Consider the following 27,981-nt stretch of genomic DNA (forward strand, 5'->3'; position numbering starts at 1 on the left):
AAGATACAGCATCGGGGCTCGAAAAAGGACGTCTTGGAGATCCTTAATCTCACGAGCGGCAGGGCCCGCCATTGGCGCCCCGGAGCGGGGTTGTGCATTCCTGAGCCATGCGGGATGCGGCCACGAGCGCGCCGCCAACGTGCAAGCTTCAAGCGAGCAGTCTTGAAACGGCGTGCCGGATGAAGGGCGGAAGCCCGACGCCAGGGGAGGGCGAGCGCGTGCATGCCGGGCGGCATCTTGCGTGCGCCGCATGCTCCCAAGACATGTCGCAATGGACCGGGGTGTCTGAAGCGTAGCGAGATTAATTTGAGCTTACCTCTGCGTCGTCCCCCAGCTCCTCAGCACAACCTTGGGTCGCGCCGCAGCCTTCCTCGTCTGTCCACCAATGCCCTTGGCCGCGGCTCGCTGGCCGTGCGCCGATGAAGATTGATCGTGGCTCTCTGTGCAACAACGGTTGCAAATGACGTCCGTCTTCACGCTCTCGATGCCGGTCCCACGTTACACCGGGCGGATTGTTCTTTTGCTCTGCAGGGGCCGCTACGGCCTCGCTCAGCTCCGCGTGGATCTGGACGCAGACATCAGTATGGCCAACGACCCCGGACGACTGGGCCCAAGGGGCTAGCGCTGGGCGGAAGAGCGGGACCAACCTTAAGGCGGGCGATTGCCGAGGCGGGTGCGGGTGCGGGTGCGTGGGCACGGCCGCGGTTGTTGAAATGCGACTGGTCCTAGGCGGACGAGAGGAGGAGTTGTCGGCCGATATGCTGCTGCTCTCCTGCTGCTGCTGCCCGCGGACTTTATAGACGCTCCGCCGACTCGAGGGCGCGCGCCCTTGCGCTATTGGACTCAGATGGCCAGGACGGCGATGGAACTTTGAGGCGACACTTCTGCTCTGGTCGCCAGAATAGTCGCATGCATGGCACGGCTCGCTGCCACGATTGCGCATTGCTGCAGCTGGGGCGAGCCACGAGGCGCGTGGCGCGGAGCATGCAACCTCGCTGCTGACCCCCTTCCGTGGCAGCGGGCCCGCCAGATCTCAGAGATCCGATGCAAGATGGAGAGTTCAACAGGCTAGCAGCGGCGAGGGCCCGCCGGGTTGGGCGATCGCGGAGCGCCACAGGGCCGCGCCGATCGCGCCGTGGCCTGGTGGCTGGGCCCAGCATGCCCGTCGTGCTGGAAACATGCGCCCCGGGCTGCTGGCTCGCACCGTAATACGAGGATTCCACCTGTGTCTCCAATGCTTCCAGCTCCACTCGCCCCGGCCGTGCCGCTCCTGCACGCCTCTGCTTCTGGAAGGCGCCGCAAAAGCCCTGCACGCCTAAACCGCTCCATGTGCCCGTCACCACCACCCTTGCGCTCCCAGCAGCCTGTTCCTGGCCTCGCCATTCCTCCCCGTAAGACCCAACCCCGCCCCGGCCAATCGTGCGCAAGCCTGGTCGTCTAGTGGTCTGGTCCCCCGTTACTCAAAGTATCCTCAATTGAAACTGTTTCATTCCCATCTCCAGCTCGCCTGCCATGGATTCCCGGCCCGCGCCTCGAGGCCGCGAGATGGGCCGCGGTTGGCTTCACGTCGATTGCTGCAGAGCAATAAGTTTCGCTGCGCATCGCCGTCTGACGCGCACCGGGGGACCCCAGCCGTTGGGCAGCAGCACCCGCAGCATCGACAATCTGTTCCGTGGAGCAAGCCGTCGAAGCCTCACTGGGCCTGCTGTCTCACCAACCGCGTCATTCATTGCCTACATCTGCGCCTGCAAGCCACGGACTCGGTCTCCCAGCCTACAGGAACGCCTGCCGCTGCAGCACCGGTCGCCGGGTTCTCAGATCTCACATCCGCGCCGTAAACGATGATGCATTCTAGACCACGTTAAGACATGCTACTAATATCCTACAGTCAACCCGCACGTGATTTCTCCACCACTGAACCTTCAGCTACTCCCAGCCTAACCGCGATCGAAGAAGCAACATGACAGTACCAAGAAAGATGTACCCGCATGTCCAAAGCCCCATCTCCACCGCTTATCATAGCCACCCGCCCATCGATTCGCAAAATGACAATGGCTGCAGATGCCGTCACCGGTGTCGTTGCCCCGGCCCTGAACACGCTAACCACGGCCCGCCCTGCCGCTGTGCAGCTATGCGGAGTGACTCAACACAAAGCAATCATGGCGGATGCAAGCGAGGCATCTAGGCCGCCGGCATCGCTCGAACCCCACGCTCAAGGTCCACATTTCGTGGACGGCACACGATCGTGAAACCCCTGCCCATCAATAGACACAGCATCGTATCGAACAGAAAGTCGAAAGAAGTTGGTCGTCGGCGCCTCCGATTGATGCATCGAAAGCATTGTTGCCGCCGCTCGAGTTCCGGACGTCATTGGTGACGGTAAGTCCGAACTGACCAGGGGAAGAACGCAACCACTCAAGGAGTGCGCATTAACAAACTAGAGAATCCAACCACGTCAGTTTCCCGTACCGGACGCGCATGCTTGAGATAATTTTTGCTCACCTGTATTGGCCCTCGCCTCTTCGTTTACCCTTGCTCAGGTGGAAGAAAAATAGCGCTGCTCGATCTCGGAATCGACGGCACCCTCGCCTTCCTCGACGACGGTGAAGAGGTCGAAGTCCGGGGCCCTCCACGAATGGCGGTACTTCCGCTTCTTCCTCATCCTCCCGTCAACCAGGTCCTGCGCCCTGCCCCTGGTCGGCTCGCGCACGACGGTCCTGTACGGTTCCAGCGGCTCGGAGCTCGGTCTTTGCAGCTTCTTCACATGGACCGGCGTGGCACCACTGCTCTCCTCGCTCATGTATCCCTCGTCCACGACGGCCACCTCGTCGTTTCTCCTCTTGCGCTCCTCCTGCTCGTCTCTCTCCTCCGCTGCCTCGTCTTCATCCACCTTCTCAAGCTTTCCTGCCGCTCTCTTTCCTCTGTTGCTGCTGCCGCTGCCGCTGCCGCCAACACAGCTGCTGCTCTGGTACTTGGCGATGTACTTGGCCCAGCGTCTCGCAATCTTGCTCCGCAGCCTGTCGTCGTCCCTCTTTCCCTCTTCCCACCCCTCGCCACCGGCATCCTCCTCGTCCTCGGTCGCGCTATCGTCAGAAACGATGATGCCGGCGCTGAAGGCCAGGTCGTCGAAGGGGTTGTCCTCGTCGTTCATGGGGCTGAGGAAGTGCGCGAACGGGTCATCATCGATGTCGGGCAGCAGCGGCGTCGCCGGCTGGTCCGGCGGCGTCGGCGGCGAGACGATGACCTGTGGTGTCGGCGGCCGTCCGCCAGATATCCTTGATGCGAAGGACGATGAGAATGATGAGGTGGAGGTGCTGGAAGAGGAGGAGGCGGGGCGCTTCTTCGAGTTGCTGCCGCTGGGGTTGAGGTGGAAGTGGACGGGCGCGACGCCGAGGAGGTGGCGCGTCGAGAATGGCGGCCACGAGTGCCGCCGGCTGTGGTTACTCGACGATGATCTCCGCGAAGGCATGATGTGTGTGATGTGTTGTGTGTTGGTGTGTTTGTGTCTCCTCCGCTCTTTTGGGGGAGGTAGGTAGGTGTCGTGGTAAGTGACTGTCGTCCTTCCTTTCTTATTCCTTTGCGCTTTTTTTCCTCCTATAGCGAGTCGCGAGTTTTTTTTTTTGTTTGTTCCCTTCTTCTTTTTCAAACGACCGATGGATGCGTGGGTCAATGAAGGTAAGGTGTCACGTCGTAGGTAAGCACGACGAGACGTCCTGGTTTGTATAAATACAAAAAGAAAAGGGTGGATGGCGGGAGATCTTCAGCGGAGTTCGGCGGGGCGGAGTGACTTATAATAAGTATTGCAAGGTGAGCAAGAGATGACGATACCAGGGTGGGTGGATGACTGGATTTCCTTCACACCCACAGCCCACCCGAACCCGAACCCACATCCATGTGCGGCGGTGCGCGCGCGCGCGCAACACCCAACTACGAGCGAGGCACACACCCACCACCACACACAAAACAGTCACTCTCACACACCGACAAGACACGCCGGCGCCAGCCACCCCGCGCGTTACCGCGCAGATCGCGAAAACCAAGGCATCAATGAAGCGAACAAACCCGATCGCCGTCTAGCATTTCCTTCCGACATCGTCACTCTTTTTTTCCCCGTCTGCCTGATTGGGCGGCGTTGCGGTTCTGCTAGTTGCCCCACTTTGCGTACACTCACAGCCACGCGGAAGCTCGCGTAGCCAGCGGGCGACGCGAGGATGATACACGCCATCTACAAGCGCGCAAGTGCGGGAATGGCAGAAGTGGATACAAGGAGCGCTGCTGCGCGGGTGCGAGTGACCTGCTTTGCTAGCTTAAGCCCGGACATCATGCGGCTCTTTTAGGGCGAAGTGTGGTAATGGATGTTGCCGGCACAGGCGACCGAATATGCAGGGGTTGGTTTTGGGCTGTGGCGCGTGGGCGATGCTCATCATCCTCACCCACCCCTCTCCTTGGCGGCCCTCCCGTATTGGTTGTGCTCTTTGCCTCTTCCGGCGATACTGCTCGGCCGCGCCGGCGCTTTTTTTTGCTCTACCTTTGTTGATTTTTGTTTTTTCGCTCCTCTTGCTATGGAAGAACTATTGACGCCTCGCTATACTACTACTATCTATTGCTCTCCTCAGACTCATCCATCGGAATGAAGCGGAGGCGCTAGTGATTCGAAGGAATGGGTGATGGGCATCGCTAGCTCTCGGCTTGGGCCGAGTGGGATGCAGTTCTACGGTAACGCTGAGCCTCGGTGTGGGTGTGTGTATGCGTGCGTGTGTGTTGTGGTTATTTTTAATTTGCCGTTTTCCTTGGCTGTATGCTTGTGAAGGCTGGGTTTGGCTTGGTTGTGGGTTGCGGTGAGGGAAAGAACGGTGATGGCGGTAAGTAAGGACAAGGATGCGGTGTGGCGCCTTACTTTTTGCCCCATCGAGACTCAATTTTTTTTATTGGAAAGTAGTTCATCACCGTCGCCCCTCAGATGGCGTTTTACTTCAGCTATTCTATGATGCTTGCTAATATTCAAAGGGTGGGCTTTGGGAGGGTGAGCGCGGAAGGCTCGGTAGTGATGGGTGCGGCCGTGGTGCATCATGTGAGGCGCCGCTGTGGCAGCTTATGAATTTGGAGCTAACGCAAGGGTAGCTTGACTACGAGACTACGCATGTACGTCGGGGGAGAACGGGGGAGGGTGGTCATGGTCAAGAGGCGGTAAATGATTAATATCGGCAGCGGTCGGGAGGTGTCCATGTTCTAGTTGATCGAGCGATATGGGCTTTTCTTTTCGCCATCATCGCGATGCGGTTTCCTCGCTGCGGGCGTGGGCCTTCCGCGTGCTCGCGGCGAGCGGAGTAGGTTTCGGTCCCTGGTGCATGCGCACGCAGGGGAAGCGGGCGGGCGACCCTGGCAGGCTCCGCGACCTGCAGGCGCGTTGCGCGCGTCCTGCGCGTAATACACTGCGAGCTGCGGAGTGGGCGGGCTGCGGACGCGTATGACTCGACGACGGGGCCGGGAGGGTGTGCGGCGGAGCGGGCTGAGGGTGTGCGGTCGTGTTGGATGAGAGGTCAGATGGGCCGCGACGCGAGTCAGGGTCCAGCTGGCCTCTCTCCCCCGCGCTGTCACAGTGTCCGATCGCCTGAAGATCGGCTTTGCGATCTTCCACCCACAACGCAACTTCCTCCACCTTTTCCATGGGTATTTCGCCAAAATACGCATCCCCGCGGCTATGCACGCCACCACCGCTGCAGGTCGGCGCACCCTTCCCCCCTCTTCGCCTCACTTGAGTCCTTTTTGCCGCCCCCTCCTAATTCACGCTCCACCCCAACCTCTTGCCTATTTGGGCTCTCCGCTGAAAGGCGCCCTTCCTGCGCCGCCTGGTCGGCAACGGCACACAAGATCGTCCCGATGAAACAGGCACGGTGTTACCTCGCAAGCGCTTGTTGCCTTCCTTTCTCTCCGCACGCCTCATTCACCACACGCCACCGATATGCTTGCACAGATGCGCGCTTGTAATGTGTGAGGCGGAGCATGACAACCCCGGCTGATGATGAGGCGTTGCGCCTCTGTTGCTTTTCGTTTTAGTCATCTCCCAACGCGCTGCCGTTATTTCCGTGCACTCTGCCTTGGTTGAGTCTTCACGCGTTCGCGAGCACTGAGACACGCCCAAAGGACCCACCGCCCGGGCGTAGTGGAGAGAAGGCCGAAGTGCCTAATGTCCGGGCAGACGATACATTGCGTCATCGACTTGGTTCCAGCTGCAGGTTTCCACCTCGACTTGTGGAGTCGTTCCAGGTACACACGGCGCTGCTGACAGGGAGATGTGAGCAGTAACTTGCCCGGGTGACCTTGGCGGCTGGGTACCGCCCGTCGTACATGCTGCAAGCTGCAAGCAGCCGCGCCTGTGGCTCCCCAACCGACAACCCAACGTTACCTCACCACCGCCGATCTATCTGCGCCTGCGCCTGATGCCTAGATGCCTTGGGCACTGTGATTTTCATCTTTTTTGCTTTTCTTTTCTCTTTGGATCCTGCGCATTCTACAGAGGGGTTAGTTTGTTTTTTTGTTCATGTCATGGGTAGTTGAAGCTATCGTCCGGTCGAGAATGTCGAATTTTTAATTCTACATACGCGTCCAGACGATAGCTTCAACTACCCATATGTTGTTTTCTTTTTTTCTAAAAAAAAAAAAAAGCCTAAGGCATAGTTACCATAGATTCGAGCGCCCTACTGTTCTTCGCGGTAACCGTCAGCTGCAAGACACCTCTGTATCCTTCCTCAACTGGGCCGTTCGCGCTCGCCCTGCGCTTTCGCTCGCTTCTGTTCCTTTTTGGTTTCTCGCGTCAGCCACCACCCAGTGCCCAAGACCAAGCCTTGATTTTGCCACCGTCAACCTCTGTCACCGCCCGTCTTCGTATCTTGTGTCTCTTTCCCTCTACCTCCTGACCGGTTACGCCCCGTGAGGCTCATGGCAGGCTTCCGAAACATGCAAACAGTCACTGTACATGCTCGGCCACCACCGGGGCTCAGTCATCCAATACTGACACCGGATCCCACGCTAAACCCAGGCAGCAGCACTTTCGTGTTTGTAATCACTCTTCTCACCATTGCCGGTTCATTGATGGTGTGCAAAAAAGGTCAGAGAGAGGGAGATAGAGAGCCGAGCGGTGTGACGAGGGCGCGTAGGATTCAACCCTACAACTTCTCAGCCCTGCCACCCCATTATTCAGTTAGTGCGGCTCCTCTCCTCAACCGAGATAAGCCGCCGCTGCCCGTTATGGGAAATCGTGCCTTCCTTCCCTCATCCAATAGATTAGCCCCGGGCCTTACGTGAGAACGTATCGGACAAAAGTGTGTATGTGTGTGTGTGTGTAAGCGCCGTCCAGCGACGCCTTTTTTCTCAGCCTCATCGCTTCCACCGCCTTCCATATTCTCGAACAGAGGTGGCTGTGGTCGAGACCGCCGTCGAGGCTTGCCGCTGCAAGCGAGCTGCCCGGCGCCTTTTTTCCTGGTACTGCACGACGTTCATGACAGGTTGGGGCTGAGGGGCGTTGTACAGTCCCCTATTGCAGCCGATGGCGTGGATTTGTTTTTTTGCTCATGTCATGGGTAGTTGAAGCTATCGTCTGGACGAGAATGTCGAATTTTTTAATTCTACATACATGTCCGGACGATAGATTCAACTACCCACGTATGTTATTTTTCTAAGGCAGAGCTATGTTCTAGAGCCCTGCTATTCTTCGCGCTAGCCATCGGCTGCGAGAGGGGGGCTGTAATTTCTCGCCAGCTTGGTAGGCCCATCTCGCTATCTCCGAGGCGGGCGCCTGCACGAATCAGAAAACTGGTATATTTTGGCTGGACGAGGCGCTGCTTCGCGAAATGCCGTCTGTACCAGTCAGTCAGTCAAGCAAAAAAGAAAAGAAATTGCGTGGCTGTTTTTCTTGCCTGCGCTTTGCTGCCTGTGACCGGCGAGTGCAGTGCAGTGCAGCGCAGCTGCCAGTCGGGATTGGGCTGCCACATACGATGCATGGCGTCAACAGCGTAACGAGCCACACCGATACGGGGAGGGGGGGAGCAGGGTCGAGTCCCTGTTGGGGGGCCCCAAAATCTACCCCGGCGTTGTAGACCCGGGAACAGGTTCCTGCGTATGTCGTGCGGTCGTTGGCGTGCATCGTGCGTATAGTCCCCTCTCGCAGCCGATGGTTAGCTTGGGCTTGTCTTTTTTTTTTTTTTTTGCTCATGTCATGGGTTGCTGAAGCTATTGTCCGGACGAGAATGTCGAATTAAAAATTCTACATACACGTCCGGACGATAGCTTCAACGACCCACATATGTTGATTTTTCTAAGCTAGAGCTGGGGAATAGCTGCACGTTGACAGAAGGTAGTAGAGGAGGCAAGACCAATCACGGACCACAGAACGGATAGAGGAGTCTCTACCAATTTTTTTTTCTTTCTCCTTCCTCTTCATCCAGCGGCTTTTCCATTCCATACAAATGGTGTGACACCGATTCATAGGGGTTTGTGTCTCTCCTTCTGGCATTTCCTGGTAGGAACCCTGGTTTTCTTCCCAATCCCCGTAACCTGGATACCGCGGCCGTGTGAACCGTGGCTCACCACAGCGGGCTGAGGTGTTCTAGAGGGCCGGTAGAACGTTGTCTATTCTTATCCGAATTGTTCTTTTCTTTTCGGCACTCAATCGTGCGTTGCATACAAATCGTTGGGATCAATTTCAAGATATTGTTCCTGATGGAAAGAGATTGGCGAAAAGTAAATCGTGGTATCGTTGCCCTTGTCCTTCTCTTCCAACTTTTCAAAAGACGAAGGCTAGAAAAAAGGAAAGTGAAAGCAAGAGCTCGGTTGGTGTCGCAAGGCGTCCTCAGCCTTCCTCTCTACCAAGGTTTCCTTGAGTCCTCCCAATCCTCGTTGTATGTACGTACCCGGCTTCATCTTTACCCCTTTCTCAACACAAAGGAGGCACAACCTTACACCGCATATTCCTTCTTATCCTCTCTCTGTCCCGCGGAAGATAAGGAAAACGGTTGTCTCAGATGTAAGGGCGGTAGAGCTGGGATGATGGGTTGGAAGCTTGGGGACACCACCTCACGCCACGCAGTCAGCGCTGCAGGCAACATGCGGTACCGTGCATGTCTTGTCCCTGGTTCTGTGGTATGTTCGATGAATGGATGTGGCTTCATATGGAGACTCCCGTAACAAGGGGGACAGTGCATGGGTGTGAACCAAATTGTTCACATGGATGATAGAAAAAGAAATTGAAAAACCAAGAGATCGAGAGGAAAGGGTCGTGGACCAGGTGCTGGCAAGAAAAAATTGAACAGAAAGAGGGGACCGGATGTCTTGGTCGGATGAACCGAGTCCCTGGATGCTTGGCTCTTTTTTCTTTTTCCTTTATCCTATTTTTCCTTTTTCTCATCTCTTGAATCTGTGACATGAGGTGCGTGATCGTCCCGTATTGTGTCTTACACTGCTTAGATCCTGGGTCCCTTTCTCATCTTTTTTTCCTACTAGGTACTAGGGTGGATCGAAGCGTGATGTGTCTTGCAGCTAAGACTCACCCCAGGCCCCTACATGGAAGCGGAGAGATGTATGTCATGGAAGCTGTGTGATTTGCTTGGTTGGTGCGCAGGTGTCGTAAGAATCAGGAGATGTAATTCCTTCTCCATCCCACCTTTCTTTTTTGTTCTGGGGAGACGTTGAAGTCGCGATGAACTGCTATTCGCACGTGTCTTCTTGTATTCCCCGTTTGCATTGCATTGCAACTGCCCTGGATATTTACGTTGGTCATGGCATCCCTCCCTACCGTCAATCATCTACTCCGTATTGATCATCCCGTTCGTGAGCCCATCCTTGTTCGAACGTATCCCAGTAGAAAACCCTGAACGCCCGCTTGCTACCCGAATCTCGGGAGGTATCGTCCCAGTCGCCGTCGTCATTATACACGTCCGTACCCAATTGGAATCAAGGAAAGAAATAAACCAAAAACAACCTGAGGCAACAATCTTCCCCATCCCTTCCGTCATCAGCATTCAATCAATCAATCACTACACGCCTTTCAACTTGACGCGTAGCACGCTACTCAGAATCGCTCAGGCTATCCCTCCTGGTGCGCATACCGCTCCTCCTGTAACCGTCCATGACGTTGCGGCCCCTGCGACCGGGGGCGCCGACCTGGCTGATACTCTCGTCGGGCAGGATGGTCGGAGGCGCGGCAGGGCCGCTCAGGCCGGGGATGTGGTGGCTGTAGATCTTGGTGCCAGTGTCGGAGTCCGTAGTGCTGCTGCCGAGTTCGTGGCGCGAGCCGTGGCGGGAGCGGCTGTGGTGGCGGCTGCTGCTGCCGCCCTGCCTGCGCGGGGTGCTGCTGCTGCGGCGCGTGTGAGACTGGCTGCGGCGCGACGAGTTGCGTTGGTGGCGCGGCGACGACGAGGGCGTGTCGTAGGAGCGCGCGGCAGGCGTGGGGCGGGCAATGTTAGCCTCAGCATTGGGGCGGTAAGACGAGTAGTAGGAGTCGTTGTTGGTGTAGACATCCGTGTACGCATCCTCGGTTGCCGTGTAGCCGCCCGTGTAGCTCGTCGCTTCAGTGTACTCGGTGTATTCATCATCGTAGCGGCGGTGGCCGCGCTCGGGCGAGTCGGGCGCGGTGGGAGAGTAGGAGCGGTCGGTCTTGCCCTTGTTCTTCTTCATCTCCTTGGCCTTGGCCTTCTCGCGCTTCTTGTTCTCGGCCAATTTGGCCTTCTGGACTTTGGCGGCTTCCTTCTGGGCCTTGCGGAGCTCCTTTTCGCGTGCTTCGGCTTCCTTCTTGACGGCCTTCTTGTCTTTGGGCTTGGTTTCCTTGACGAGCGGGCGTTGCGACAGCTCGGAGCCGAGTTCAGAAGGCTCGGTGTTGGTGTAGTCGTAGTGCATGCCGTCGTGAGCGCGGTTGAGACCACCAACGCGGGCGGCCCTTTCGTGACGGTAGTCTGCAAGCTCGGGATCTCTGTCCTTGCGGCGCTTCTTGCGGCCATCACCGCCTCTGATACCTTCGCCGGCTCTGCGTTGCTGTTCTTCCTTCTCGTCGACCACCGAGGTGCTGTCACTGTAGCCGACGCTGGTCGGGGCGCCATAGCTGCCGCCGTGCACGACGCTGCCGCCGCCCAGTCTGGTGCTCTTGGTAGCGTTGGACAGCGTGCGGCCATCGGGACCCTTGCGACGCAGGACAGTGCTCTTGTAGTCGTCCCAGTCGCCTTTACGCCATTTGAAGCCGCCGTTCTTGGCCCAGAAGAAGAACCAGATGGAGCCGATGACCATGCCGGCGCCGATCAGCGCGAACAAGGCGAGGAAGCCCTGGTTGTTGAAGTCGCTTGCCGGGCGCGAGCCTGAGCCGAAGTCGGGTGATTTAGTTGAGCGCTTGACAACCTCGTGAACTGTAGCCTTCATGCTGGAGGTTGCAGAAGTCACTCCATTGCCATCGGGTGAGGCGCCGCGGCGGAGCAGCGCGTTGAGGAGATGCGGGAGCGGCGCCATGTTTTTTTTCCTGGTAGTGATGTGGAGTTGAGTGGTGGAAGGTGCCTCAAGGCGGAGCCGCAGCTCGAATGCAGTGCGTGGTTGTCGTGATCAGCACTGCAACGCGGTCGATGTTTTGCCGATCGTGTAGATAAAGCTCGGTCGCGAGACGATACCTGGTCCGCAGCTCGCACGTGGAGAAGCAGAGCAGAAATGTGTGGATTTTTGGTAGAAGAGGCAGACTAGCCTGGAGTAAGGGCGAAGAATGCGGGCAGGAGTCTGGGGACTAGGTTGCCGGCGAGCGCGGATAATTGTGGTTGTGCGCGAGGCGGGTGGCTGGGGCGCGTATATGGAGAGGCTGGAGATGGCTGGGGATGCGCTGATGACGTGCCCTGTTTACTGCCGTTTCCCCGTCAACACCCCGCGACACCAAAAGTCGTTGCCGCTCGTCAACCCCCTTGCCCCTCACCCCTCAACTCCGTGCCTCAGGCATCCATTACTGGGACCCACGATCCAGGGACTTTTAAATCGTTTCAGTGGCTGACAGCTGGCATGTGAAATGTGACAATGACAGCAGCGCGGGAGACTCCCTATCCAATATCGACACACGGCCAGTCTTCAGGCATGGCCGCGACAGCAACTCATAGGCATCAAATTGTCCATTTTGCTCACTGCTGATGTTCCTTTCGTAGCGAGGAGAGTCCGCGCCTTCATTTGAAACACATCCACACTGTCTCTTAGTTCTGGGCCGGACGAATCCTCCGGAGCAACTTCGGACAAGACCTCCCGTCTGAACTGCTGCCTAGAGGTACATAAGATGTTAAAGCATTTAAAGTTGCTCCTATTCTGCACAAGCTTCCCACACGCCTCATGCCAAGGTGTTCGACCAATCTGTCGTCCTCAGGCACGTAACCCTATCGGGTTATTTATGATTACACCACCATAAACTCACGCCATCGATCAACACAACCCCAGCCGCAAATCATAAAGGCAATCACCGTTACCGGTCCCAAGAGAAAAAAAAATAGCACAATGTCCACCCCCGCCCACACCGTCCTCTACACCTCGGAGCTCCTCGAGCTCATCCTGCAGCACCTAGACACGCGCACGCTGCTGACCTCCGTCACGCGCGTGAGCCGGCGCTGGCGCGACACGGCGTACCTGTCGCTGCCGCTGCGGCGCCACGCGCTCTTCCTCGAGAGCGTGCCCGACTCGGCCCGCGGCGCGCTGCTGCCGCTCAACCCGCCCGGCGAGACGACGGCCAACCGCATCAAGCCGGGCGACGCCCTGCCGCGCGAGCTGCAGCCCGTCGTGAACGAGTTCCTGCTGCGCACGTTCCGGCTGGGCCGGTACGACGAGCCGGACATCGATCACGACGGCGGGTACATGCCCATGGTGGCGGTCAAGGGGTTGGAGCAGCTGGCCGAGGCGGAGGAGGAGCGAAGGCGGAGGGGCAGCGGCGGCGCTGCCGTCGTTGCTGCTGCTGCGGAAGCCGCGGCCGCCGGGGAGGAGAAGAAGCGTAATGATGAAGGAAATGCGCAATGTGCGACGGCGGCGATTACCGGCGAGCCTACGTGGAGACGGATGCTGATCATACAGCCGCCTCCGAGGAGGGTTGAGATTGTGATTTATGGGTCCGACATGTTTCAGAGCGTCAAGGCGTGGGTGGAATGTCAAGAAGGCGTGACGCTGGGAGTGTTATATGACAAGTGCCAGGAAATGGTTCACGGACGGGGCTGGCGCAAGAGGTCTATGGGATGGTTCTTCGAACTGTGATGGCCGGCAAAAGGAGGTCAAAGTCGGTCGATGGTGGGACCAGATGAAACAGAGCAGCGGTAACGGAGTTGTTGGCCTTGAAGCTCACGGCTTCTGATTCTTTTTTGGTTATAGCAGCTACAGGATTTCTTTAAATAAGACCGCTCAGGGCAACAACTTTTCCACCCTCAGTATACGTGCCGTTGATAGGGGCCGCGATGCCACCGCCAGTAGTCACGTAGAGGACGCTGCTGTCCTTGCTGGTCCTTCCAAACTGTGCAGATGTGGCACCCTCGACGAGGGTGGAAGTGAGGGAACCTGCAACAACCTCGACCGTGCCAGCGGTCGTGACCTTCAGGATCTCGTTCTCGAAGCCGTTGGCGGCGTAAGCAACCGCCTCGTTGGTAATGGCGAAGTCATCGGCGTAGGAGTTCGTGGCGAGGGTCTCGTACGGGCCGGCGGCCTTTCCGGTGGTCGAATCGATGGCGACGCGGCAGAAGAGCTTGGCGAAGAGGTTCTGGTAGTAGAGGTAGCCATTGAGGACCCTGATGCCGTTGACACCAATGGGGATCGAGGCATTCGACGGGGGCTTCATGGTGCTGTCGTCGAGAACGACTTCGTACTTTCCGGTCTCGACGTCAACACGATAGACGACACCGGCCTGCGAGTCGGAAACGAGCACTGAGTTGGAGTTCAGGGTCGTCATGCCGTTCAGGAACTCGGCTTCAGGGATGGCCGCAACCCTCCTGACCCCGGTGTTTCTGCCGCTGAGGTCGATCTGGTAGACGCTGTACGACCCCTCGGTAGAAGCAAAGGTGGAAAGGGAGAAGTTGCCGGTGATGACGTTGAAGACATCGGTAGAGACTTCAGAAATGCCAAAGACGCTGGTGACATCCGAGAAGCGGTAGACCAAGGAAGGAGAAGAGCCGTTGGCGTTAGGGTCTATTTGATAGACCTCAGGACGGTCAACAAGGTCAAGGAGCAGGTTGCCATTCTGGCGCACTGCAAGGTTCTCAACCCATGTGCCCTCGGCGAACTGATAGACGGTGCGTGAGTTGGTATCCCTGGCACGCAGGTGCGGCGCTGCCGCAGCCGAAGAAAGAAGAGCGGAAAGAAGAGTAAGAGACTTCATTTTGGCAAGACGAAAGAGCAAGACAGAAGCAACAAAAAAGGCTGTTTGGGATTATGTTGATCTCCTCTTCATGACAACAGGGCGCTTTTAAGACGCTCGCTTCAGTGAAGGGAGGCGGGTAGCTCGCAATCAGCGGCTAAAGGCCCCTCCGAACGGCTCTACATCCTGCAAGCGTCTGGGCCCTTCCGCCATGTGGCGACGGGGCCGGGTGTTGCCGCATTGGCCCTGGTGCCGTCCGGTAGGATGCTTCGCAGTCTCACCGTTTCCAATTGGGAACGGCAATTACCGGATGAGGAAGTCCATCTAATCGATCAACGCCCCGGGGCCGCGGATATAAACAGATCTGCGGATAAGGTTTGGAAGCAGGCAGCGTGTCAGGGTGCCCCTTCGCTGCGACTGGCGCAGAAATTACCAGACGTAGTCTGGCATTGGTGCCGAATAGACGGGTGCAGAAGTTGCAGTGGCACCCGCATATCCGGGCACGTTTACGTACATACCGAACGATTGAAACATGATCGGAGATAAGTGTGGGGCACGGCAGAGTTGCGGAATTGACAACCGCGCCGGAGCAGGTGCCGTGACATGGCTTGCCGAGGCCGGCCGTTCATGCAGGAGAAGGGAAACAGGGCGGCACGGAGCCGGTGCTGGTGGAGAGCGAGATCAATGTCTTCGCGACGCCGGTCACGTGCCAGGCACGCGCAAGCAACAAGGCCGCCTGCCGCTCGGCCGATAGAAGGCAACCCCTGGCCCACGATCTCCGGCGTCGTCCGTTGCTCTCGGGTCGCTGCAACAACGCTCAAATATCAACACTGCCAACGCTGGCCTCCCCGCAGTGCGCGACTCAGATCCCCACGTTGGGCCTCCATCGCCGTCGTCGTCATTCTTCGCGATCCTCGCCCCCCGGAAGCAGGCGTGCTTGGCTGCTGGCCACACGTTTTTGGACCACGCACTGGCCTATCGTGCAAACCTTCTTCCTGCCACGCGGGAGTGACGATGCCCAACACACGAGTTTCAGGCCCGTGAGGCGCGCGGACTGATTGGCCGGCAGATTCTCACCTTCTAGCCGCCTTCCATGGTGCTTCTAGCTGCAGGAGGCGCCACCATGAGGCGTGAATGCCAAACAGCGGCTCAGTAACGGTGTACAGCTGCCGCTGCTTCAGAAATGTTCAGCTGAAGGGCTTTGGCAGAGCGTGGCTCTGGCGGTGGTTCTCGGACCGCTCGGGGTCCATAGCCGAGCGCGCCGTTGAGGGAGCCGGCCGTTCCTGGCTTGCTCTCCACCGCCGACGGGGTCCATCCTGGCCTCTGTTCGGTCCCTCCACCACGCCATTGTAGCCTCATTTTCCTGTGCCTGGCACCACGCCTCTGAGTCTCCGCACTGGTGCGTCCATGACGTCCTGCTCAAGCCTTGAAACGCCCCCAGCATCCAGGGATCGAGCAGAAAAACCGAGCCGCATCAGGCCTGTGCCTGCCAGCGGCCAGCCCTATGAGTCCAAACACCCAATCATAGCGCCTGATACACTTCCCGCTTCCGCTGGGTGTCGTCATCTTGCTGCACTGTTCCTGACGCCGTTGTCGAGGGTCTCCATGTTCACCCGCCCTGGCAAGAACAGGAAAGGCTCGCACGCTAGATAGATGTTTCGCCTACACCTAGTTGCTGTAGGGATTGTCCGTGACCGAGTTTGCTGGTGGCTGGCTGTCTTAGAGGCTGGCTGGGTGCCTTTCTGGGAGAGGGTATAAATCCTCAGTGAACTCTGAGCTCAAGCCCGCCACGATACCTCTGAGCTACAGACTTCACAAGCATTCACCTTGTCTCTTCCTTGAAGAACTCACCACTACCAGCCGGCTAGGCCTCTGGTAAGTGCCAGTTGCTCGGCCTCAGAGGTTGACATCACTGACAACGCAGCAGAGAACTTGTCGACTTCAGGTCCACAACACTTTCTGGTTATGGCAGCTGCATCCAGAGACGGCACTGGATACGAACCTTTCCGTCCTGTAAAGGCTCGTTTCGACGCCATGAACCCTCATTCGGGCATCCCTGCTGCTTCCTCTCCTGGAGGGCATGCAATTGAACGACCATCCCTTGGCACACCCTCTCCCTCTATCCAAACACCTCCACCTAAAGCCACTACTCCGGGGTCGCAGTCGCGAGCCTCTTTCCAGACCTCGTACGAGCAGGAACGTGATCCTTCTGCGGATAGGAGGTCTCAAGACAGATCCTCCCTTCTGGGCAACAAGCGCAGGTCCAATGTGTCTGGCATGGGACCTGGTAGCATGAAGGACTACCCCTTCCCCGAGTATGGCACAGAGGCGGAGAGGGAGCCTGTTCCCAATCCCTCTATGATGGAACGGTCCAACACACAGACAAATTTCGACGGCAACACCATCGGCAGAACGAGGTCCAACTCGGCATATACCTCGACCCTCGCGGCCGAGACACACAGAGATACTTGGCGCAGCCGGAGGAGCGTCTCTCCGGAGCCCAACCTTTCTGCCTTCGTCGGTGCGAACGGGAGGCCGCTGTCGATATACGACATGAAGGAACAGGCCAAGAAGGCGAAGGCGGAGAGCATCGTCAATGGTGTCAGGCCTTCCGCCCCGCCGGAGTCTTGGAGGAGCACTTACAACACAGCCTACAACTACGGCGACATGGCCGACTACGCTGCGGCAAGATACCTCAATGCTGCGGCTTCAGGTGACAGCACCAGGGCGAGGGATAGGGACAGCGAGCTGCTGGCGTTGAGGCTCCCGTGGACCATGTGGATGAACAGCGATTTCAAGAACCACTTCGTTGGTAAGCCGTGGCCCCTGAATAGCCCCTGGTCTCCCCCACTGACACTGCCTAGCCGCCGTTGGCGAATGGGCCGGAACGACCATGTTTTTATTTTTCGCGTTCGCTGGGACGCAGGTGGCCAATGCGAAGAGTGCGACTCCGTCTCAGGCAACTACGACCAATGCCACTACCGGCTTCGACCCGGCGGTCATGCTGTACATCTCGCTCGCCTTCGGCTTCTCCCTGATGGTCAACGTCTGGATCTTCTTCCGTATTAGCGGAGGGCTCTTTAATCCCGCGGTAAGTTTGAGCAGTTCTAGTGGTATTCTTCACTTGAGGGTGAGCTAATCCCCTTTTCAGGTCACGCTGGCGCTGTTTGCAACCGGCGCTATTGGAGCTTGGCGTTCGGTCTGTCTTTTCGTCGCCCAGATCGCTGGCAGCATTACGGCTTCTGCGCTCGTCTTGGCGATATTCCCTACTCCACTTAATGTCCGCACGACGCTAAGTGATGGGACCTCTATTGCCCAAGGCTTGTTCATCGAGGCGTTTATGACGGCTGAGCTGGTCTTCACGTAAGTACCTCTTGGTGAAATGTGACGATGCTCTTGCTGATATGTGGTGCAGGATCCTGATGCTGGCAAAGGAGAAGCACAAGGCCACCTTCATTGCTCCGGTCGGCATTGGTCTGGCCCTCTTCATCGCCGAACTCTGCGGCGTCTACTACACAGGAGGTTCTCTCAACCCTGCTCGTAGCATTGGCCCGTGCATCGTCACCAACACATGGGATGGCTCGCACTGGATCTACTGGCTCGGACCGGCCATTGGCTGCCTGTTCGCGATCGGGTTCTACAAGTTCATCAAGATCCTCGAGTACGAGATGGCCAACCCCGGGCAGGACGGCGACGATCTCAACGACCCGACTAAGAACCCGTACCACGAGGTGCGCGAGAAGCAGCGCGAGATGACGGCCAAGATCCTGTCCGGGCTCAACATCAGCAACACGACGCCGCGGCAGCAGCAGCAGCAGCAAATGATGGTGGGCGGCGACGGCGACCGCACGCCGCAGCTGGGCGACAACGGATTCTACCTGCCCGCCGACGCGCGCCCGTCGATGGCGGGTGGACGGGCGAATGTCGGTGACCTGGAGAGCGGATTCGGCCCAGGTCCTGGGCCGCGAGGCGACCTGTCGACCATCCCGTCGAATGAGATGAGCCCGAGCAGAGCAGACTTTGTGGCGTCGCCGCAACGGGCATCGCCTCGGCACTCGTTGCAGGACATTCGGGAGGCGGCATGAGGGAGTGATTGGTCTTGCCAAGGCGGGGGGACAGATCAGACGGGTCCGGCTTTGCATGGAGTGGCGGGCGGAATTAGGACCGGCCGGAGATCCGGAGAGATCCATCCAGGATCAACAACGTGGGAGTCCAGGGCGCGACGGGGCGAAAGGCGGTCGAGTGTCCCCTTTTCTTCATCTTGGGCGCGCGGCGCTGTGATTGGCCATGTGTTGTATGTACGTTTTCGATGAGATATGTAATGCCAGATACGAATGCCACATTTTACGGCATCTTGCGCGCGCCCTACGCTTATTAGCCACAAACACGAGGACTGGTCGCACGAGCGGGCACGCGATGGCGCTGGCGGCGATGCTGGAACGGACCTGGCTGCGCTGACAGCCGCCTGATTTTTCTGGCGGAGCGTCGGCACAGCTGCCCAGACAAGGCTGCGGGCCGATGCGCACAAGGGGGGCGCGCGAGACTAGAGAGGCGGAAACTGGGGAGGACGACGAGGCAGCTCCACCCCAACGGCCACGCGAGATCTCTTGAGCCATTGCGGCACTTTTCGGGTGCCCGCGCCGCACCACCAGCTGCACTCGCCCTCCACTCACCGCGCGCACTCTGCAACGGGCAGAAAAAGAAAAAAAAAAGAGAAGACTCCAGCTGCCGCTGCCGTGCCCAGAGCCGCGCCTCCGCGACGCTGCTCCACTCCGCTTATAAACGCAAAATCCACCACCCTCGCCCGCGGTTCGACGTGCAGCAAGAAAAATCCCGACCGCCGCCTGCAGGACGCAGTCGACGTTTCCGCCTCCATCGCGATCATCCCATCCCGAAGCGGCTCCGCGACCTCGTCCCTACCTGCACCCGCACGCACACGCCCACGCGCACCACACCCACACACGCATCCTACCCAGCGACCTGGACACCACCCGGATCCCATTGGCCTCTGGTTGCACAAAGAAGACTCGCACACGCCCGCCGCCTTGCGCAAGGGAGCGCACGAACCTTTGGGAAACCCATCCGAGTACCGGGAAACGCGCGCCCTGCGGTTCGCTTCCCTGCCCCTCCTTCTTCTTTCCCTCTTTTCCCCCCTCTTCTTCTCTTTCTTTCCTTCTCTTGACCATGATCACCTCGTCGCCACGATCGCACGCTTCCTCCCCGGGCGACCGACAACCAGCGACCGACGAAGACGTGGCGGCGGCCGCGGAGCAGGCGCGCACGCAGATCGAGGTCGAGGACTGGGAGAATGACGACTACGGGTTCAACGACGGCGCGTCGGAAGCGGAATCGGGGTACTCGTCGGACGACGGCGGGTCGGTGACGACGTCGGTGTCGTCGTCGGTGCGCGACTACGTCTTCGAAAACGGGAGGCGCTACCACCGGTACTGCGAGGGCAGGTACAGCCTGCCCAACGACGAGCAGGAGCAGGACCGCGAGGACATGAAGCACGCCATGACGGTTGCCGTGTGCGGCGACAAGCTGCACTTTGCGCCCATCGGCGACTGCCCGGGTCGCATCCTGGATCTCGGCACGGGCACGGGCATCTGGTGCGTCGACATGGGGGACGCCTACCCGAGCGCAGAGGTCATCGGCGTGGATCTGAGCCCGATCCAGCCGACCTTCGTGCCGCCGAATGGTGAGGGATATTTCTTTTTTTTTTCCTGCGCGCTATGGGAGGAGCGGAGATATAATACTGGCGAGCATTGGCAGCGGAGAGGGGATCCGGTTTGCTGACTTGAGTTTCTGTTTGCGATATAGTGCGATTCCTGATCGACGACATCGAGAGCGACTGGGTCTACAGCGCGCCCTTCGACCTGATCCACCTGCGCGCCATGGCGCCGGCGATCCGCAACTGGGAAAAGATGCTGGCCAGCGCATACGACTGGCTCAAGCCCGGCGCGTATATTGAGCTGCAGGAACTCGACTTTTACCCGCAAAGCGACGACGGATCCATGCCGGATGACTGGGGATACATGCAGTATACGCGTGCCTGCCGCGAAGGATTTGGGAAATTCGGCGCAGACTTCCACGTTGCGCATTCGATCGCCGCGAAACTGCGCAACGCCGGCTTCGTCAACGTCATCGAGCAGAAGATCAAGGTACCCCTGGGCGCATGGGCGAAGAACAAGCTGCTGCGGACAGCTGGCTTGTACATGCAGGCGGCCGTCATCGACGCGTTCAGCATGGCGGCTGCTGGGCCCCTGCAGCGCGGTCTGGGGTGGAGCAAGGAAGAGGCCGAGGTCTTCATTGCCCACGCGCGGAAGGCCGTAAAGGACCCGAAGGTGCATGCGTATTACACGCTGCACATGGTGTACGGTCAGAGGCCGGCGTCGTAAATGAGCTGATACGGTGGGTGGTCGGCCGCCAATTGGCTCCAAGTGTGTATTCCTCCTCTTCTTGCAACTGATTCATCCCTCTTCTTACATCTTTCTCCCCCTTTTCTGGACTTTGCGCTTTGCTTATTTCACAACTGTGGGACACCGAAACCCCGTCCTTTCCAGCAGTTCATACATAGAGTCGGCATGAAGGGAGGTAAACAGCATCACGGTAACGACAATATTCGGGCTAGGAGTTAATTCTGGGAGCGTCTTTGGTACGGTTTTCGGGACGGTCGATACCTGCCTGGTGCCGAATGGACAGGCTTGTATTTTTGCTCTTTAAAGGCACCGCGGTGCTAAGCGGAACGGAGATACCAGGCGGACGTCAAGCTGCTTCTTGCAACGATCTCGGTTTGGAGAACAGGAGAGATTTAATATAATCTGGGTGGAGGGAAAGAGAAGAGAAGAAAGGTAGTAAATGAGAAAAACATTCAAAAGAAAAGTAAGACACTCATCAAGCATAGCGATCGATCAGCTCTGACGCAAGACCGGGGTTCCTGGACTTCTCATCACCCGTTACGAGGTTGATTCCGTAAGCATTGCAACAAAGCCGGGTAGTTGGAGCTCTCGTCCAGATGCATTTGTGCGCATTCATGCTGTGCAAACATGTCCAGATGAATGCTTCAACTACCCGACTTTTTTTTGCAATACTTATGGACCGGCTTTGTACCAGGATGGACGCTGATGAGGAAGACGCTACCTGCGACGATCTTATTGATGATGCAGGTCATTCGGGGCGGACCCACCCATCAGCCCTACACGCCATTTTCGTCGGGAACTCGGACTCGGGCCTTTGCTCCGGAAACGCCCAACGCTTTTTTTCCCGCTCGCTCGTCAACCTGAGGATCTCGGTCGCGCAGGTTGAGACGTGCTTCGGATGCGGTGTGTATCGCCGGGCACAGCCGAGGGGCGCTGCATGCATGCATACGAGAAGAGCTGTGGATACGCAAAAAAGCGCCGCTGCCGCTGCCACTGCGGTCAAGGGGTGGAGGAGATGGTACAGCTGGCCAGACGAGGGAGCAATCGGGAATGTGGTTCAACAGCGGCTGGCACTGACAAATCACATGGTGATGCAGGGTGTCATTAGCAGGCTTCCTGACTCTGCAAGAAGCCCAAAAATAGGATGTGTGAGGTGGTGCAGGTGGTGAAAAGAAGGAACTCAAGCATGATGAGGGAGGTACAGAGGGGTGCTGCAGCCGATGGCTAGCGCGAAGGATAGCAGGGCTCTAGAACATAGCGTCATTACCTATGCCCCAGCTCTTTCTTAGAAAAATAACATATATGGGTAGTTGAAGCTGTCGTCCGGACGAGAGTGTCGAATTAATAATTCTACGTACACGTCCGGACGATAGCTTCAACTACCCATGACATGTCATTTTTCTCAAATCCACGGTAGCCTTCGGCTGCGGGAGGGGACTGTAGGTAGTGTGCACCCTCCCGTTTTTTTCGTCACACATGGGTTTTGCTTGTGCGAGCGGGGCCGGAGAGTGAAGGAGGCGCAGGGCTTGGTGGAAGCTTGTTGATGAGCAGGCGAAACGTCCGCTTGTTCCTCAGCTAGTACTAGTGGCAGTCTGCCTTATGCAATTTGGGCCAGTAACCGGCACCTGCCAAGGGGCTGCGAGAGGGACAAGAGACGGTCCGGTTAGTCGTATTGGCTACCGCTCGGCCCGGCTGGTGACGGAAGCTCATGAGCCCTTCTGGTGCTAGCTAAAAATACCGACACCGTCACAACCCCTAGCTACCCTGCTGCTTCCAGGTATCAGCCCTAGCTGGCGCTACCTGTGATTGACATCACCCTCGCAATTTGGTCGGTCATTGCAACCCTTTTGCCATGGGCCGGGGCGTAGCTAGGAGATGCGCGGTTGCAATAGGTAGCAATAATATTAACGGCCAAGCCGACGGCACCAAAGCTTAAGGCAGCCCACCGCTCATCTATCGAAGATGATCGCCGCGCAGGGCTGTACTATGAGCTTGGCCCCCGCTCTGACCGAATACGATGCTACACCACATGCGATCAGCAGCTTAGACACTGCTCTTCGTACAGGGTGGAACCCTCTCTTTCCTTCCTGATTGCATTGAGTCGTAGTCGCCCTTTCTATATGAAGAGCTGTCTGCTCCTGATGACTGCTTTGAAGCTCCACGCCGGATTGACCTCTCTTTAATATTCTTCCTCAGTTTATTGCTTTCACAGTCGCTCGTTTGCAAACATGAGGTCATCTACCCCGGCCGTTGTTCTCGGCTTCCTGTCCTCCCTCTCCTTCGCCGCCCCTCTGCTCGACGTCTCACTCAATGCCGCCGACTGGACCAAGCAGGAGTGGGATGCCATCGTTGTGGGTGCCGGACCCGCCGGTATCATTGTGGCCGACAGGCTCAGCGAGGCCGGCAAGAAGACGCTCCTCCTGGAAGACGGAGGCAAGTCCTACGGCATCGTTGGCGGCACCGACCGGCCTGAGTGGTTGAGCGGCACTAACCTCAGCCGTGTCGATGTTCCTGGTCTCTGTAAGCAATATGCACACCCCGCAGAAAGCGTCTCTCGGCTAATAGTGATCTGAAACAGACAAGAGCATCTTTGCCGACGGAGGCAACCTGACCTGCGGCAGCCGCGTCAACGCCTACGGAGGCTGCACCATTGGCGGCTCGTCCGCCATTAACGCCGGTCTCTACTTCCAGCCCCCGGCATCCGATTGGGACGACTTCCACCCGGAGGGCTGGAAGAGCGCCGACGTGCAGGCCGCCACGCAGCGCCTGTACAAGCGCCAGGCGTCAGTCGAGCAGTACTCGATGGACGGCAAGTACTACCTGCAGTCGGGCTACGAGGCTGCCCGCAAGTGGATCGTCGACAGCGTCGGTTACTCGGATGTTGTCATCAACGACGCCGCGGACCAGAAGTTCCAGGTTTTTGGCAGGCCTTCTTACGACTACGCCAATGGCCAGCGCGGCGGCCCGACCACTACTTACCTGCAGACTGCGCTCAGCCGTGACAACTTCCAGCTGCAGACTGGCGTGCGCGTGCAGCGCGTCGCCCGCACCGGCGCCAAGGCAACCGGCGTTGTCGCCACCGTCGATGGCAGCGAAGTCACCATTCCGCTTTCTGACTGCGGCCGCGTTGTGCTCAGTGGTGGTGCTGTGCAGTCGCCGCAGCTGCTCATGTACTCGGGTATTGGTGATGAGGAGACCCTGACGCGCCTGGCGGCCGGGGGCATCCTCAAGGAGGGTCCTGAGGCCTGGATCAACAACACAGCTGTCGGAGCACGTCTATTTGACAACCCTAATACTTTTATTGAAATCCAAGGGCCTGCGCTGTCTTCTTACACTCACAGTTATGCCTCGCCTCCAGTTTCGGACGAGCAGCTGTACCTGGAGCACCGCTCGGGCCCCTACTCCTTCGCCTCCCAAACCAGCGTTTTCTGGACCTACATCAACCACACGGATGGCAGCATTCCCACTGGCGTGCAGGGAACCATCGACAGTGCCGGCTACAGCGACTGGAACGGCAACAAGACCATCACCCTCAACGTTTACGGAACCTCAGGCCTCCTCTCTGAGGGCCGCGTCGTGCTCGATGACAAGTTCATTGCAGGCCCTAGCGATGACGTCTACTACAGCGACAAGAACAACCGCGACGCTGATGACATCGCCCAGTTCATCCACGACATCTTCGCCAAGCTGCCCGCCGACCTGGAGCCCATGAACATCAAGCGCAACGCCACCAAGGAAGAAATCCGCACCTACATCACCACGCCTTCGGCTTACGCGAGGGGAATGGTCAACCACTGGAGCAGCAGCTGCAGGATTGGCGAGTGTGTTGATGAGAATGCCATGGTGAAGGGCACCGAGAACATTCACGTTGTGGATGGTAGCATTGTTGCCCCTCTGACTGTCAACCCGCAGTTCGGTATTATGGTCGCCGCGGAGAGGGCTAGTGAGTTGATTAATGCTTTGTAAGGAAATAAAAAATTGTACGTTTGTACGGAGGGGTGGATGATAGGTTGTAGATACCCTCTGTTTATGGTCTTATCCTAATGTTGAGATACCTTATGCTTTTAGATGCTGTATGTTGTTATAGACGAAGATTATAGAAAGTGTAGAAATATTTTAGATGTGGAAATATTAGTGAAGTGTACTCGGGGAAGTAATCAATATGTACTCGTCTAAAGAGAACCTACGCATCTAAAAATAAATAACATATACGGGTAGATGGAGCTATCATCCGGACGCATATGTGGAATTTTTAATTCGACATCTTCGTCCGGACGATAGCTTCATCTGCCCATGATACGAGCAATAAATCGTTCTTGAACCACTCAAGTTTGCGACAAGATTAGGCAGCACAGATTTGGCGATGGCGCAACGCATCGCGTTCAAGTGCGCAACTGCGCAATCATTGTCTGAATTGCGACGTTTGAAGATGCGGGAAAAGTGGTGCAGCACTTGCTCAAATTGGCAATGTGCATTACCCGGAAACCAATGAGCTCGCACCAACTTTCACCCTTCCCATTTCTGCGTCACCCCACATGGGTGCCTTGATGTCATCCAAGAGCTCGTTCCAGCGCACGCTGCACACCCTCGTGCGGCTTGCACGACGGCAGGTGCGTCGTTGATGCCTTGTGGCACTGCATTCCTTCCGATGCGTGTGATGGTTGTGGAACCGTCCTGACAACCCTTGGGCCCAAAATAGCGGTGATTCGATTGTGCTGCACTCTTGAGACGCTATCACACGAACGCCTGCAGTCCCTGGACTGAATTCTACGGCAACCTCCGGTTTAAGAAGTCTGTACCCTACCCGAACAACCGAGGGCAGGGTGCGGTGACAAGGATCGCTAACGGCTCGCATGATTGGACAAGGTTGGCTCACTTACATAGTATTGCAACAGAATCGGGAAGTTGGACCTCTTGTCTACATGCATTTGTTCATTTATATCGTACACTCACGTCCGGATTGATGCTTCAACTGCCCTTCTGCTGCAATACCAACGAAACTGATCTTGAACGAGCCATCCATCTCGCTCCTTCACCCTCCCAGAACTCCGCATACAATGCATCCTCTGTGTGCGGCGCGCGGGCGCCAACCGAAGCGTGGAGATGCAGCTGCAGGGGGTCTCCACCCTTGAAGGATTGTTAACATAATTTGGGGGCGGCTGCATTATGTTGTGTATTGCCTGACTTCCTCCATTTCCTCGTTCTTTCTCGCTTTTGCGATTTTCCTTTGTCTTTAATGTGCCGAGAGGCAAGCTTCCAGCATGTTCCCTTCGATTGACCGCAAATTGGCGAGCTGGAGCTTGCTCGTCGCGACTGCCCTACACAATGGGTTGACCGTCCACGCCCAGAAAGAAGCACCATCCGCCTCTGACTTCCTCCGCCGCAGCCAGCATGGCTCGGTAGTGGTAGGCGACTTCCTCTACATTGACGGCGGCCAGCTCTCGCAAAACATCAGCGGCGAGCTCGACACCATCGTGCCGCGCGTGCAAAACGCCACGCTCTCCATCGACCTGCGCAGCTCCTGGACGAACGACTCGGTCGAAATGACAACAATCGACCGGGGCGACACGCCCATCCTCACCTTCCCGTCGCTCTGGGCCTCCGAGAGCTCTTCCTCCTTCTATCTCTGGGACGGCATGCGCGCCCCGGGCAACGCGGTGCCCAACCTCGGCGTGTGGAAGTTCACGGCCGACGATTCCGGCAGCGGCGAGTGGTCCAAGGTCGGGCAGAGCGACCTCGCCACGTTCAACAGCCTGACGCGGCCGGTGGGCGGGTACAGCGCGGTGTTGAGCGAAGAAGTCGCCTTCTACGCCGGCGGCTTCACCTCGTCGTCGACGGACCCGGCCGTCGACACGGACTCAGAGGTGCCCGTGCCGGGCATCGTGTCGTACAACTTCTCGTCGGGCGCATGGACGAACGGCAGCGCCGCCGGCTTCACGACGTATGGCACGCAGATGTGGGGGAAGGCGGCAGCAGTACCCTTCGGCGACCCTGGTGGATTGCTGATATTTCTAGGTGGCGAGAGCGGCAGCCGCACCGCGCTGTCCAACGCCGCGGGCCAGCTCGACCTCGACACCGTCGCCGTGTACGATCCGGCGGCCGATAATGGGACGTGGTACAGCCAGGTCGCGACGGGCGACGTGCCGAGCACGCGCGACGGCTTCTGCCTCGTCGGCGCGCAGGACGTGAGCGCTGCGGGCACGAATGGCTCCTACGAGCTCTTCCTGTACGGCGGCTGGAACGCGGGCGACGGCGGCGCTACCTACAACGACACGTACGTCCTCAGCCTGCCCGCCTTCCGCTGGTTCCGCGGGCCCGACGCCAGCGCCGCGCGCCTCAATCACGGCTGCCATGCTGTCGGGAAGGGCCGCAGGCAGTTCGTCAGCGTCGGCGGCGCGGATAATAACGTCGAGACGGCGGAGCGCTGGACCGATGCCGATCCGTGGAAGCAGGGTTTGGGCGTGTTCGATATGACGGAGATGCGGTGGACGGCGAGCTACGATGCGGACGCGGCGGCGTACGAGGTGCCGAGCGTGGTGAGGGAGTGGTATCAGGGGGGAGACGCGGAGCCGGAGTGGAGCTCGGATAGTGTGAAGGCCTTGTTTGCGAATGGTGAGTGTGATTCTTCTATGAACCAAGATTTCATTCTGGCCTCTCCCCCTTCTCCACATCACTTCACGCTAACATCTCTCACATAGTGACCCGCACCACTGCCTCCTCCTCTACCCCCTCCGCTTCCTCCACCGTATCCTTGTCTTCCTCGTCCGGCTCCACGAACCACACCGGCGCTATCGTGGGCGGCGTCGTCGGTGGCCTCTGCGGCCTCGCCCTCATCGGTCTCGCATTCTTTCTTCTCCGCCGCCATCGCAGCCGCAAACAGCAAACACCTGCCATCGCGACGAATGTAAAAGCAGCTGGTCATTATCCACACGAATTGTCGGCAGGGCAGGAAAGGATGGAGTTGCCGGTGCAGGAGGTCAAGGAGATGGAGGGGGATTATGGAGTGCAGAAGTTTGGTGCGGTGAAGAAGGACCAACAGCCGGTGGAGATGGAGGGCACGCCAGGGGAGGTGGCGGAATTGGATGGGGGTGGGGTTGAAGGAGAGAAGAGGGATGGCGGGGAGAGGGGGCCCGAGTGGAGGTGATGATGGGGGAAGCGGCGGTCAATCAAGAAAAAAGCGCTGTGGATCTGGACACGCGTACTGCAAGGTTTGGTGGATATCGAAGT

At 58.0% G+C, this 27,981-nt stretch overlaps 8 protein-coding genes across 8 annotated transcripts; 5 read left to right on the forward strand and 3 right to left on the reverse strand.

Moving 5' to 3' along the window:
• Nucleotides 1-2,536: 2,536 nt before the first annotated feature.
• LTHEOB_7443 (uncharacterized protein) lies at nucleotides 2,537-3,469 on the reverse strand (the record flags this gene model as incomplete). The annotated part of the gene is made up of 1 exon (XM_035516810.1): nucleotides 2,537-3,469. One exon carries the CDS (start codon nucleotides 3,467-3,469, stop codon nucleotides 2,537-2,539), a length of 933 nt encoding a protein of 310 aa, XP_035371414.1.
• A 6,593-nt stretch (nucleotides 3,470-10,062) lies between these two features.
• On the reverse strand, nucleotides 10,063-11,490 carry LTHEOB_7444 (uncharacterized protein; the record flags this gene model as incomplete). Its single annotated transcript, XM_035516811.1, has 1 exon — nucleotides 10,063-11,490. One exon carries the CDS (start codon nucleotides 11,488-11,490, stop codon nucleotides 10,063-10,065), a length of 1,428 nt encoding a protein of 475 aa, XP_035371415.1.
• Nucleotides 11,491-12,501: 1,011 nt separating this feature from the next.
• On the forward strand, nucleotides 12,502-13,245 carry LTHEOB_7445 (uncharacterized protein; the record flags this gene model as incomplete). The annotated part of the gene is made up of 1 exon (XM_035516812.1): nucleotides 12,502-13,245. One exon carries the CDS (start codon nucleotides 12,502-12,504, stop codon nucleotides 13,243-13,245), a length of 744 nt encoding a protein of 247 aa, XP_035371416.1.
• Nucleotides 13,246-13,375: 130 nt separating this feature from the next.
• On the reverse strand, nucleotides 13,376-14,356 carry LTHEOB_7446 (Six-bladed beta-propellerlike protein; the record flags this gene model as incomplete). Its single annotated transcript, XM_035516813.1, has 1 exon — nucleotides 13,376-14,356. One exon carries the CDS (start codon nucleotides 14,354-14,356, stop codon nucleotides 13,376-13,378), a length of 981 nt encoding a protein of 326 aa, XP_035371417.1.
• A 1,944-nt stretch (nucleotides 14,357-16,300) lies between these two features.
• LTHEOB_7447 (Major intrinsic protein) lies at nucleotides 16,301-18,420 on the forward strand (the record flags this gene model as incomplete). The annotated part of the gene is made up of 4 exons (XM_035516814.1): nucleotides 16,301-17,147; nucleotides 17,200-17,426; nucleotides 17,487-17,698; nucleotides 17,751-18,420. 4 exons carry the CDS (start codon nucleotides 16,301-16,303, stop codon nucleotides 18,418-18,420), a joined length of 1,956 nt encoding a protein of 651 aa, XP_035371418.1.
• Nucleotides 18,421-19,519: 1,099 nt separating this feature from the next.
• On the forward strand, nucleotides 19,520-20,733 carry LTHEOB_7448 (Methyltransferase domain-containing protein; the record flags this gene model as incomplete). Its single annotated transcript, XM_035516815.1, has 2 exons — nucleotides 19,520-20,033; nucleotides 20,156-20,733. 2 exons carry the CDS (start codon nucleotides 19,520-19,522, stop codon nucleotides 20,731-20,733), a joined length of 1,092 nt encoding a protein of 363 aa, XP_035371419.1.
• A 2,249-nt stretch (nucleotides 20,734-22,982) lies between these two features.
• Nucleotides 22,983-24,720, forward strand: LTHEOB_7449 (Cellobiose dehydrogenase; the record flags this gene model as incomplete). Its single annotated transcript, XM_035516816.1, has 2 exons — nucleotides 22,983-23,274; nucleotides 23,333-24,720. 2 exons carry the CDS (start codon nucleotides 22,983-22,985, stop codon nucleotides 24,718-24,720), a joined length of 1,680 nt encoding a protein of 559 aa, XP_035371420.1.
• Nucleotides 24,721-26,015: 1,295 nt separating this feature from the next.
• LTHEOB_7450 (Kelch repeat protein) lies at nucleotides 26,016-27,898 on the forward strand (the record flags this gene model as incomplete). Its single annotated transcript, XM_035516818.1, has 2 exons — nucleotides 26,016-27,366; nucleotides 27,453-27,898. 2 exons carry the CDS (start codon nucleotides 26,016-26,018, stop codon nucleotides 27,896-27,898), a joined length of 1,797 nt encoding a protein of 598 aa, XP_035371421.1.
• Between the last annotated feature and the right edge of the window lie 83 nt (nucleotides 27,899-27,981).

This window comes from Lasiodiplodia theobromae (genome assembly GCF_012971845.1).
Source record: "Lasiodiplodia theobromae strain AM2As chromosome Unknown scaffold_22, whole genome shotgun sequence".
Classification (NCBI taxonomy): domain Eukaryota; kingdom Fungi; phylum Ascomycota; class Dothideomycetes; order Botryosphaeriales; family Botryosphaeriaceae; genus Lasiodiplodia; species Lasiodiplodia theobromae.